Source organism: Heloderma suspectum, chromosome 2, assembly GCF_057233095.1.
Source record: "Heloderma suspectum isolate Gila_16-S chromosome 2, 16-S_ref, whole genome shotgun sequence".
Classification (NCBI taxonomy): Eukaryota; Metazoa; Chordata; class Lepidosauria; order Squamata; family Helodermatidae; genus Heloderma; species Heloderma suspectum.
Genome location: NC_139459.1, coordinates 225,169,888 through 225,183,377, shown reverse-complemented (window position 1 = coordinate 225,183,377; position 13,490 = coordinate 225,169,888). Strand labels below are relative to the sequence as shown.

Here is a 13,490-nt window from a genome sequence, read left to right as displayed (position 1 = left end):
CTTAAAACAGACGTGCTTCTTACAGGGAGTCATTTCAGCTGGCTAACCTTGCCATGAATGCATGAGGGCATGTTATATAGCAGTTACACAGTCTTACTTGAACCCAAAGGTGCATTTACCACCCACACAAGCCTCAGATTCTGTATCTTCCGCATGAAGATATTAAGGAAAATATATGACCTATCTACAACACAGGTGTACACTGGTTTAATGCTCATTCCCACTTCTTAGTTCTCCGGGAACTGTACTTCTGTGAGGAAGAAAGGCATCTCTAAGTGAATTCTCAGAACCCTTACCAAATTGAAGCTCTAGGATTCTTTCAGGGAAGCCATAGTAGCCATAATACCAATATTGAGAATGTTTCTCCAGTTGCCTTGCAGTGAACCAAAGGCCACTGTGTTATAAGCTGTCTGAAAATTCCAAAGACTACAGAGAAAATAGTGAAGTGATCAGAGTCTTCTTCATCATGGAGAATTGTGATGTCAATATTTACACCTTGAGCACGGGTCCTATTCTGCAGAGGATTTTACATGATAGTTAATCTATTTGGAACTAGAATGGATCTTACTAAGGTCCATTTCACATATGATGTTTTAAAGAGTCATATGTGATGAAGCGATCCTGAGAGGAGGAGCACAGGTTTGATGGCTCTACTTGCTGGCTGCAGAGTGTTGCTAATTTTGTTTTCAACAGTTCTGGCACCTTCAGCCACGTACCTCTGAACTTGTACAGAATGTCCTTCCTCTGTGACATGAGCCAGCTTCTAAGAAATGGACCTATCGTCATCGAACATCTAAGTAGGCTCAGTGTGCTTCATCTACATATAATAAACCTGTATTATTACATTAATGTATAATGTTACCCTCACCTCATTTCTCAGAGTGGTGAGGAGTTCCAGGCAGCATTTACCCAATTTTGGTTCCCTTTCTAAGGAGATCACCAGAGGTTTATTGGCATTTATTGACAAATATACAGGCTGAGCATAGGTGGAGGCAACAAAGGAAGAAAAGAAGTGCTGAGGATTCCTAGAGTTTGTGTGGGTCAGGCAGGTGAGGTGTAGTAGTGATCTTTAGCCAGGTAGAAAACAAGGGAAGGAGGAGATGATGAAAGTTATAATGGACAAAATGAGCTAACTTCCATGTGGTCTTTCAGAGCCATTCAGTTACATGAACATGCAAAGAAATGTATTGAATGGAGGGAGTAAGTCAGGGCTGGGGACTGGAGGAGTGAATAGCTTGTACGGAGCTACAGGCAAACCAGCCAAGAGTTGAGGACAGGGATAAATTGAAGGTGGAAACTGCAAAGTCTAAGAGCAGTCAGATGGGACAGAAGAAAGAAGAGGGGGCAATGAATTAATGGTCTGCGGGTCATGGAAGAAACAAGAAGTAGGGAATGGGGAAAGAGGGCTGTGTGCAACATTGGAGGAGATGCAGTGAAGGAAAGCAGGGAGTTGCATAACAGAGAGGCCAGAGACAGCACAACTGTTGATGAAGACAAGATCAAGAGAATGTCCAAGGCAGGGGACTCTGTCTGAAGGCAGAGATCAAAGGAAAAGAAGGTTAGAGAGAGTAGGCAGGTTGATAGCTGAGTCAGAGGGAATATCAACATGAAAGCTGAGATCAACAAAGAACAAGGTGGGAAATGTTGACAGAGAGGAAGAAAGCTAGTTAGGCATGAAGGTTTGAAATGAAAGTTCAGAAAAATGCCAGTGGGATGACATAGGACAGAAACCTGGAGATGCAAAGGGAAGAAGAATGAACCTCAGAATGAATGTGAAAGGTGGAGAGATGGTGGAATTGGGGGAGTGCATAGGGAGGGACTGGAACCACTCTTTTCCCCCATCTTTTTGCTTGGGAGAGGGGAATGCCAACACCAGCACCATGGCCTTCAGGGTGAGTTGTGGAAGGAGAGGCCTTCAAAGGAGAAGGCAGCAATGGTGCAAATCTTGGGTGGGCAGGGGTGCAGTGAGTGTATATAGCTGGAGGGATCAAGAGAGGAAAATATAACAGAGGGTGACAGCTTTCTGGGATAGGGAATCCCCAGAGGGAGTTCCAGAGGGAGCAGGATAAGGGAAGAGGGAAGACTGTGAATAAGGAGGAGATAGAAGTAGCTACCAGAAGACTGAAAATATTACAGGGGTTGATAGGTCAGAAGCCTTATGGCCGGAACAAAGAGAGGGATGTTGCTTTTGGAAAAATAGTGGGAGGCAAAAGGTGCAGTGCAGAATCTCTGTTCCCTTCCCCATCTTAATGCCTTCTCACTATAGAGCCCCAGGACGACTGATATTTGTCTAAACAAGTGGCATTTGCAACAAAATGCTGAAGTCCTGACCTGCTAACAAGGCTGCTCCTATTGAAGATTCCAGCCCACCACATTCTTATTGAGGATATGGCATTCCGTCTCTCCTCCCACCCACTCAGTTTCCAGTTTTCCTATTGTGTTTTCTACCCAACACTCAAATCCCATGGCTGCTCAGCATGCTCAGTCCTCATTGGCTGGGTGGTTATTTGCTTTCTTGCACTCTAAGCTTTAATTTCTTTTAAAAAAATTAAATGCAATTTGGGAAACATTGGTGTTTCCCCAACCATACTGACACCGCCCTTTTGTTTCAAAGTTAGCCCCATTCACTCCATTTCTGTCAGCACTCGCCATCAGCACTTGGCATTAGAAAGAGTGATAGAGAGGAGTGATATAAAGAGAAAAGCATGAGGAATTGAAGGACTTTCATGGTCAGGCAATCCCCGCTGATGGTCTTTCCCTCATTCATGCGCCTGCTGGGAGTGAAGATATGAGGAGACCTCAAAGGTGCACTTGAAACGGTTTATTTAAGCCCTACACATTTCAGGTCACAATGCTGTTCTTCAGAGGAAACTATGAAACAAATATACAATCCGCATCACGTATCTGTGGGAATCCAATTATTTAAAAAACTCTTTGAAACACAAAAATGTCATAAAAGTCAAGAGCAAAAGAATGAGTCAAAGCCTATAAAATGGCTTATATTAATGGCACAGTTATCTTCAGAGAACCATTATTTTAAATTTAATCTTACTTCCCTTTAAAAACACAAATTCTGTCACTCCCAGCAAATATATAACAAAATATGTAATGCTTATCTCCAAACACATTTTAATATCGTGGTTGTGTTTCAAAGATATGAGGGCTTTTAGATTAGTCTACAGTGCTGTGATAAGTAATAGATTGCATATCTGTTTTATCCTTTCCCCTGAAGAAGACTTGTGAGACTCAAAGTGTGTTGGGCCTTAATAAACTATTTCAAGTGCACCTTTGAGAAGCAGACAACAATTTCTGGCTGGCCTCAGTAGCAGTCGATTCAGGAATGCCTCAGAACGAAGAGGCTTATTTACACAGGTTGCCCCAAAGAAGGAAATCGTTTTTCCAAATGGGTTAGGCTTTAATCAATTTAGGAACCTTTGAGAAATCATTTCTCCTTCATGTTCTTGTTATATACCATGTCTACCTCATGGTGTCTGTCAGTAACCAAACCAAAAATTGTGATCACCTGGTTCCTGTCCCTCACTCTTCAGATTGGCCAAAGCTCTCCTCAGAAAAGGAAAATGGAAGGAAGGGCTGTGCACCTCTTCGGATCCGAATTCTAAGCTGAAGCGGGGTGATTCGGCCTGAATCAGTTCAGATCCGAAGCAGGTCAGATCAATCCAAATCACTTCAGATCACTTCAGACCAATCCGGGTGCCCCCCCCATGTGCCCAATGAGCATGCAAGCTGCCCACTGAGCCACATGAGTCCCCAGCTCCTTACCGGAACCCATCACTAGCATCCGCAGCCATCGGCCTCTTCAAGGGAGTCGCCATTTTCTTTGCAATGGTGACTTGTCTATTTCCATATATCAACTGTTGTGCAAATGGTGGCTGTAAGGCAGTCATTTATACAACATTACAGGTGTAAATGGCTGCCTTACGGCTGCCATTTCCACAACATTTGATATAAGGAAATAGACAAGTCGCCACTGTAAAAGAAAATGGTGACTCCCTTGAAGAGGTTGACAGCTGTGGGTGATCGCAATGGGTCTAGGTAAGGAGCAGTGGGCTCGCGCAGCTCAGTGGGCAGCAATTCAGATGTTTGGATCTCACTTCGGAGCCAGAGTCTGAAGTGGCTTGGGATCAGGCCGAAGCGGTCCGAAGCATGTTGGGGCCAATTCTGAAGCTCTGAATTGGCCTCTGAAGTGGGCTGAGGGATCCATGCACAGCCCTAATGGAGGGGCTTCTTCAGCCACTGGTTGACGGAATATGCATCCACCAAGCAATGATCAAAGGAGTCCCCTGTCTCACTTCCCTGCATGAGTGAGCAGGCTTGGCTACTCCTCCTTCTCAGCCAAGCAGTGGCCAAGGAAGCATCCTGTCTCCCTTTCCTGCTTTAAAGGGTGGAGACTTGTTGGTTTGGCCCCGTATGGTTGAGCTGCTTTGGTGCCTTAAACAAGCAGTTGCCAAACAACATTCAGTATCCCTCCCAACTTTGGAACTGGGGAAGGGGTGAGGATCACTGTGCAGCTGCCAGGATAATTCCCGCCCATCTCTGCAACTCCAAGGTTCATCACAATTGCCAGGGGGAGATGACCCAGTCACCATGGTGAGCATGGCAAATGAGAATGTGCAAGCCTGCATTGGAGGTTTCCTTTTTCATTTCTGGCAGATGCGTTCCCTTTCTTCTTTCCTCATGACCTACAGGGCCAGAGATTTTGCAAGTGTATGGCTCAGTGGAGCACTGAAAGCCCCTCTCAATGGGGGCTGGTGCTGAGAGAGAGAGAGAGAGAGAGAGAGAGAGAGAGAGAGAGAGAGAGTGTGAGAGAGAGCAGCTTCATAAACATGCCTCAGAAGTTGTTACAGACACAAAACAGGGTAACCTCTTGTAAGTCCATCTTTATCAAGGCCTAAATGGAAAAACTCTTAAAGGACTAACCAAGATGCTCTCATCCATCGATAAAATGTTAAACTTTCCGGTATAAAATGGCACATTGCTGCAATAACTTTCACCTTTGAGTCAGTATCTGGGCATGGAATGGAAAGCCTGTGACACAGTCAGGTTGCCAGCGAGGATATTTTCCGACTCAGTAATTTCCTTAAGGCACCCTTCACCTCCTTGTTTCGAAGGCTGTAGATCAGGGGGTTCATCATAGGGGTTATCACAGTGTAGAAAACAGAGACAGCCTTATCCTGGCTGCTGGCAGAGCTGACAGAGCTGGGCCTCATGTATGCAAAGAGTGCCGTGCCATAGAACAAGCTCACCACCAGGAGATGTGAGGCGCAGGTCGAGGCAGCCCTCCGGCGGCCCTCAGCTGAGCGGATGCGCAAGATGGCCATCCCGATGCGGGCATAGGAGGCAGCAATGAGGACAAAGGGCAGAAGCAGCAGAAGGGAGCCAAAGACAAACACAACCACCTCTGCTTCGGTATAGTCAGCCGATGCCAACTTGATCACTGCGGGAACCTCGCAGAAGAACTGGTTGATGCGGTTTTGGCCTCGGTAGGGCAAGCGCAGGGCAAAGGCATTGACGATGAGTGAGTTGAGGAAGCCGCTCGCCCAGGCAGCTCCTGCCATCCAGCGGCAGAAGCGCCAGCTCATGATAGTGGTGTAGTGCAAGGGGTGGCAGATAGCCGCGTAGCGGTCATAGGCCATGATGCCCAACAGCACACACTCGGCCATCCCGAAAACCAGGAAGATGTACATCTGAAAGGCACATCGGGCAAAGGTGATGGCCTTGAACCTCGAGAGGAGGTGCGCCAACATTTGGGGGACCGTAACCGAGGAGTAGCACAGGTCCAGCAGAGACAGGTGGAGAAGGAAGAAGTACATGGGGGTGTGTAGGCATTGCTCGGCTCCAATCAGCACGACCATCATGCAGTTCCCTACCAAGGTCACGAGGTATGTGGCCAAGAAGAGGAAGAAAAGGGTGGTTTCTGCAAACATCCCCTCTGCGAGGCCCAGGAGGATGAACTCGGCCACAGAGCTCTGATTGCACAGCCCTGTTGGACATGCCACCTGCGGAACTGGAGCAGGAAGAAAAAGGAGAAGAGGGAAGGGGTATCAAAGCTCACAAAGTCAACTATAGTTTGCATACAGTTGATGCCATGCACTCAGACCGTATTGCCCCCAAGGACTTTAAAGACATTACCGAAGACATTGTGCAATTATTTTTTTAAGCCCTCCCCACTTGCCTTGCTGGTATCAATTTGTTCTTTCAAAATGCCTGCTGTCCCAATAAGGTAAGATTTTATTTAATTAGGGGCACAAGTGTCACATGGGCAGGAGTGCAAGGCTCTCAGAAGTAATTCTGTTCACAGCTTTACAACTGCAAGGCATCTTTTGCTCAGCCTAGGTGTGCAACATCTTTGCATGGTCATCCTGTACCAGAAAACTCCGTTGACTGGGTTGCTTGCAGATTACTGATTTCTGTCACAACCTGAACAGCGAGGTTGCTTATGTAAGGAAACAGCTGCAGACAAACAACTTCTTCTGGAACTGAAGTTGCCCGTTTTGCACAAAACAACGTACACAGGGAGACATCTAAAGGTGCTCCACTGTATTGCAATCATATATGTGTTTTAGACTTTCATGTGAGACCATGCAGCAAATACCTGCCGCTGTACTGTTTGTGGGACAGTTGTGCACCAATGTACAATTAGGGTTGCTTCTATCATGTCTCCTCTTAGTTGTTGTTGTTGTTGTTGTTGTTAAACTAAAGAGGCCCACAGATGCTTGAGCCTTTCCTTGTATGGAGGTGGATTCAAACACTTGGTTATTTTGGTTGCCCCTTCCTGCTCTGTTTCCAGCTCTACCATATCCTTTTTGATATGGGATGACCAGAACTGTACTCCATAGGGTACAAGACCACAAGATTTGGTTGAGAGCTTGATTTGGTGGTTTGGAAAACAGCCCAATTTGCTTGGATTGATTTGGAGGGTGCCTGTGTTGAGTGGATCGATATCCAAATCTTGAATCAGAAATTCAGATCTTCATGCTTCCCATTAATCAACAAATAGCTGTATTCTTTTCTATTCGTCAGAATTAAATGAAATTTGCAAGCACAGTAGTCCTTTATGAGGGGATTACAGCTACCAAATTCCAGACAAATGGGTGTAAGTGTCCTTGTAGTACATGCCTTTAAGCAAGGGAACTGCTGATAACTTCTTATTGCTTGTCAGAATTGGATGTAATTTGCAGGGATGGTTGCACCTTTCTAAGGGGATCGAGTCTGCTACATTTCAGATGAATAGGTGCATTAAGCTTTGTGCAGCAGGTTTTACAGACTGGATGTTCCCCCCCCAAAAAAAAGGTTGTGATTATCTTCGGATTTTTTTGTGGGCAGTTGTTATGAAAATAACATAACATAGAGGTGGCCCTAGTTAAGGAATCTGAAAAATTACAGAAGGATACGGGAAGTGTTTTTTGTGGGAGAGCGAGAGAGAACTAGCAAAGAGCGCTGGATCAGTCCTAAGATACATTATTTCAACATCCCTCTCCCCAAACACTGGGATTTGAGAGCCCTTGTAATTCACTGTGATCAAAATCTGAGCTGCCAGTCATAGACCTACACCCCCTCCTCTCCTTCTTCTCCCTCTTCGTACCCTGGTGTTTTCCTTATATGGAAAACTTGGGGAGAAATGTATCCAATTTTGGAGACACGTACTCTGCATCTCTGTGTCCCTCTGAGTCTCGACTCTTCACAAGTATTCAGATTTGGATTCAGTCCACTCTGGAGAACCTTGCCTGACTCTGCTTCAGTGTGGACATCTCCTGAATTTATCTGAATCAGCAGCAATTCAGTTTAGGATACACCTGAATCCAAGGCACACCCCCTGGTATGCAGTATTCCAAATATAGCTGCACCATTTGTTGTTCAGTCGTTCAGTCGTGTCCGACTCTTCGTGACCCCATGGACCATAGCATGCCAGTCCTCCGCTCTCTCCTGGAGTGTGCTCAAGTTCATATTCATTGCATTGGTGATGCTATCTAGCCATCTCATCCTCTGCCGTCCCCTTCTCCTTTTGCCTTCAGTCTTTCCCAGCATCAGGGTCTTTTCCAGGGAGTTTTCTCTTCGCATTAGGTGGCCAAAATATTTGAGCTTCAGCTTCAGTATCTGTCCTTCCAATGAGCACTCAGGGTTGATTTCCTTTAGGATTGACTGATTTGACCTCCTTGCAGTCCAGGGGACTCGTAAGAGTCTTCTCCAGCACCACAGTTCGAAAGCATCAATTCTTCGGCGCTCAGCCTTCCTTATATGGCTCTCACAGCCATATGTTGCTACTGGGAAAACCATAGCTTTGATTATATGGACCTTTGTCGGCAAGGTGATGTCTCTGCTTCTTACTGTGCTGTCTAGGTTTGCCATAGCTTTCCTCCCAAGGAGCAAGCGTCTTTTAATTTCATGGCTACAGTCACCGTCTGCCGTGATCTTGGAGCCCAAGAAAATAAAATCTGTCACTGCTTCCATTTCTTCCCCTTCAATATGCCAGGAAGTGATGGGGCCAGATGCCATGATCTTCGTTTTTTTAATGTTGAGTTTCAAACCAGCTTTTGCACTCTCCACTTTCACCCTCAACAAGACGCTCTTGAGATCCTCTTCGCTTTCTGCCATTAGGGTGGTATCGTCTGTGTATCTGAGGTTGTTGATAATTCTCCCGGCAATCTTAATTCCGACCTGTGATTCATCCAACCCGGCATTTCTCATGATGTACTCTGCATATAAATTAAATAACCTGAGTGACAATATACAGCCTTGTCGTACTCCTTTCCCAATTTTGAACCAATTGGTTGTTCCATGTCCGGTTCTTACTGTTGCTTCTTGTCCCTCATACAGGTTTCTCAGGAGACAGGTAAGGTGGTCTGGTACTCCCATCTCTTTAAGAATTTGCCACAGTTTGTTGTGATCCACACAATCAAAGGCTTTAGCGTAGTCAATGAAGCAGAAATAGACATTTTTCTGGAATTCTCTTGCTTTCTCCATGATCCAGTGAATGTTGGCGATTTGATCTGTAGTTCCTCTGCCTCTTCGGAACCCAGCTTGTACTTCCGGTAGTTCTTGGTTCACATACTGCTGAAGCCTAGCTTGTAGGATTTTGAGCATCACCTTGCTGGCATGTGAAATGAGCGCAATTGTGCGGTAGTTTGAACACTCTTTGGCGTTGCCCTTCTTTGGAATTGGAATGTAAACTGACCTTTTCCAGTCTTGCGGCCACTGCTGAGTGTTCCAAATGTGTTGGCATATTGAGTGCAGCACTTTAACAGCATCATCTTTAGCCATAAGCTATGGCCCTGCATGGCATAGCTTATGGCTTCACTGAATTACACAAGCCCCTTCGCCCCAACAAGGCAGTGATCCATGAAGGGGAGCTGCACCATAGATTTATATAAAGACATAATGGTATTTTACACTGTATTTTCTGCTCCTTTCTTAATAATCCCTAGAATGGAGCCTGTTTATTTCTCCATAAGCACACACAGAGTTGATATTTTCAATGGGCTAATCTCCATTATTCCAATATATCTTTCCTGGTTATGGGAAGTCATTCCAGGATTGGAATGCCCCACATCTTCCTTCCTTCCTTCCTTCCTTCCTTCCTTCCTTCCTTCCTTCCTTCCTTCTTTACTAATTACATTTGTATCCCACCTTTTTCCCCTTGTAAGAAACCCAAGGTGGGTTACGTGGCCCCCCTGCTCCTCCCCATTTTATCTTCACAACAACCTTGTGAAGTAGGTTAGGTTGAGAGACAGTGACTGGCCCAAAGTCACCCAGTTGACTTCATGGCTAAGTAGGGACTACAGCCCAAGTCTTCTGAGTCCCAAGCCAACACACTAACCACTATACCACACTGATTCTCTTCTTAGAAAGCCTCCATGAGTGCTTTAATTTGGACTGCGGTCATGATGTGTCCTTGGGTCATGGTGTGGCATTGGTGTCAATGGTGCTTGGATTGTGGCCTTTGCCCCCACGCTGTGCCCTCAATCCTGCCATTAGCTGCATAGGGGGAAAACAGATGTAAAAATTGTGCCCATAAACTTCACCCTCCATGGCTAATGATAGATTCAAGAATTTTTTAAAAAAATTAGTACCCCCCCTGCACTGCAAACCTGATCCAAATTGCTTACCCCACAGTTCAGTTTTAAGAAAGAAAAATGTGAAACATTCCAATCACAGAATTCCTATAGAACGTGTAGTTCATAATCTCCACTAATTCAGCCCATATCAGTACATATGTGAAAAAGTTTAAAGGTTGTGGGTTTTGGTTTTTTTAAAGCCAAATGTGCATCAGGTTACACTTTCTTATGAGGCACCAATACAGTGATTCCTTTGAAACTACCAATTCTGCCTACGTGATACTGTACTAGATGAAGCATTTGCCTGACCCAGTCAGACAGATCTTGGAGCTAAGGACTTGGAGCTAAGGTCAGAACAGGCCATTTGAAGGCCCTCCTCCAGGTGCCTCCTCCCAGGGAGGATCAGAAGGTGGCAACAAGGGAGAGGGCCTTTTCAGTGGTGGCCCCCCAATTGAGAGCCAGTGTGGTGTAGTGGCTAGAATGTTGGACTGGAAGTTGGGAGATCCAGGTTTTAGTCCCCACTTGGCCATGGAAGCTCACTGGGTGATGCTGGGCCAGTCACAGACTCTCAGCCCAACCCACCTCACAGGGTTGTTGTTGTGAGAATAAAATGGAGGCGGAGGAGGATTACGTATGCCGCCTTGGGTTCCTTAAGGAGGAAATAAGGCGGGATATTAATGTAATAAATAAATTACAGAATTATCTCCCCAATGAGGCCTGCCTGGTGCCAACATTGTTATCTTTTTGGTCCCACATTAAGACCTTCCTCTTCTCTCAGGCATTTGGCAGCATATGATGTGTTGTTAAACAGGTCCTGGATTTTTCTTATTAATTGTTTGAAAATTGTTTAGATGTATGTGTGTCTGTATGTGCTGTCTGTTTATATGTTTGTATGTAAATGGGTTTCTATACTGTGGGCTTCTTCACCCAGAGCTTTTATCCTGCTATTGAGATTGAGTATTAAGTATTGAGACTCACAATACTTATTGAAGCTGATCAGATGTATCAACCTACAATTCATGTTTATAAACATTTGTTATCAATGAATAAATATGATACAAGTGGTTTTCAGCAGGAATGGAACAGGGAACTGGAATCGACCTATTTTTCTTAATCAATGTACTGCCGTTTTGGCATCTGTATCGGACATTTCAATGGAACTTCAGTTACGCCTTATTCAGCAAAAACTCTTGTTTGGGGTCTATTGGATGCCACAACATCTTTTTAGTGAAGGCTTGTCAAATTCGGCTAATTGTTGGAGGTGTAATGCAGTCTATGCTTCTTTTATTCATATGTTTTGGAAATGCCCAGTGGCCGTCTCCTTTTGGGAGGAAGTTATTGTATAGATAAATTTGTATTGGAAAGCCCTTTAATATTTACTGATGTAAATGTTATTTTAAACTATTTACCTGCTTCTTGGAATGTAACACATGGTCAGCGTAAATGGATTTTTTGCACCCTTTTGGTTGCTAAAAGACTGATACTACGATATTGGAAGGATAAAAGCTCACCGCCTATAACACAATGGACTGATGGCGTAACAACACTAGCAACATCTGAAGGAGTACTATATAGGTGTAACTTGCAAATGGACTTATATGAGGATATTTGGTTTGCTTTTACTGAAGCTTTTGCTTAACCTATTTTTTTCTCTTCTTTTCTTTCTCGAATATTGTAATATTAGAAACTGAGGCTTTTTAACATGTTGTTATATGTTTATTTCATTCTTTTTTTAGGTTTTGTTATGTTTTCAGTTTGGTTTGGTTTGTAAAAAGTCACAATAAAAGATTGGGGGGGAAAAGAGATCGCTCACTCACGGAAGTTTGCAGGCTCTTTAGATGACGTTGTTAACTTCCAGGACATCTCCTGCAATAAATGACCTTTATTCCATTTTTTAAAGGATTGGAGATTAATGAGGTATCAAATTGCCCACTTGTGTTCTGCTTGAGTTCCCTCTGTGAAAAAGGAAAAGCTGCAAGAAGAGGAGCAAGAGATCAATAAAACATATGGAAGACTCAGATAAGGGGGAGAAGGAGAGGGGGGAAAGGAAGCACTTGTAAAGGGAGCAGAAAGCCCCATTTAAAATGCAGGATCTTAGGCTGGTGTAGAGATGCTCTATGTATAATTTATTTTTTTAATTATTTTTAATCATTGTGAACTTCCCAGAGAGAGTCAGCCATTGGGCAGTATAGAAATGTAATAAATGAAATGAAATTTTGATGTCATTGGTTATATAAACTCTTTCATGCATCAAATGTCTGATCTCACTTGCCTCTGAACTGGTTCACCCCAGTTAGGCCCTTTCTGCTTTCTCTGTAAGTGAATTTATCACTGTTAAAGCTCCAAACTGGAAATATAGGTCACACTCCCTTCCCCTCCCCGTTCTTTAAATGGATACAGTCTTCCATAGGAGAACCCAATGCCAACATCTCTTTGTGTGTCTTGGCCATGTAGACATTGTAGTCCATGCTGCACTAGCAAACCTGGGACCCTCTCTGTGTTTATGTGTGTGCGCTGACAGGCCATGGAGCAGCATAGGTTCAGCTAAAGGCACAGTTGCAGTCTCAGCTGTGATCAATGAGCACCATTCATCTCAAAGATATATTTGTGCAGATGCACAAGCAGATGCAACTTGACCCTGTGTATGGTTACTAGGATGCAAGAATCAAACTACACATTACATAGGAATTCCATGGCTGAAATTTCTTTCTTTCTTTCTTTCTTTCTTTCTTTCTTTCTTTCTTAGAAAGCAGTGGGCTAGGGGTCAGGGGGAGACAGAATGTAAATGGAGGTTATTGGATGTGGAGTGTCTAACCTTTTGTCTCTGTGCCAATTCTCCAACTTGAATCACACTCCCACCCCAAAGTTATTATTACTCGGAAAGGGGAAAACACAGGGTCACAGTTTTTATGTCACAGTTTCCCCTCTCTACGTCTAATGGTAGCTTCAGGCAGGATTAAAATTCAGGTCATGGCATGGTAACAAAAGATTGGATCCAGACTTTCAGTGTAATCCTATGCATGTCTATGCAGAAGTAACCCCATCAAGCTCAATAGGATTTAGCCTCCCACGTAAATGTGTTTAGAAGTGCAGCCTTAGTCATACTTAGACTAGACCAATTGCAATTGATGGGACTTTGGTTAGTCATGATTTCAGTGGGTCTACTCTAAGCACGACTAAGTCTCAATTCATCAACAACACACACACCCTGTGCCCCCTGTACTATGGCCACCATCCAAATCTCCCAACTGCTTTTTAAGAAAGAAAAACTGTGGGGAGCTCCAAGCACAGAACTCCCACTTAACATCTAGCTTTGCCCTAAGCTTGAATGAATTTTTTACCTAGGGAGGTGGTGGGCTCTCCCACACTGGAGGCGTTCAAGACGACGCTGGACAGCCATCTGTCAGGGATGCTCTG

The 13,490-nt window shown here is 44.4% G+C and overlaps 1 protein-coding gene across 1 annotated transcript; it reads right to left on the bottom strand.

Annotated features, from left to right (window-relative positions):
- Positions 1–5,057: 5,057 nt before the first annotated feature.
- On the bottom strand, positions 5,058–12,253 carry LOC146354153 (olfactory receptor 2D2-like). Its single transcript, XM_084829787.1, has 2 exons — positions 12,235–12,253; positions 5,058–5,995 (listed from the first exon to the last, which is right to left on the bottom strand). The coding sequence occupies exons 1-2, from the start codon at positions 12,251–12,253 to the stop codon at positions 5,058–5,060; spliced, it is 957 nt and encodes a 318-aa protein (XP_084685913.1).
- Between the last annotated feature and the right edge of the window lie 1,237 nt (positions 12,254–13,490).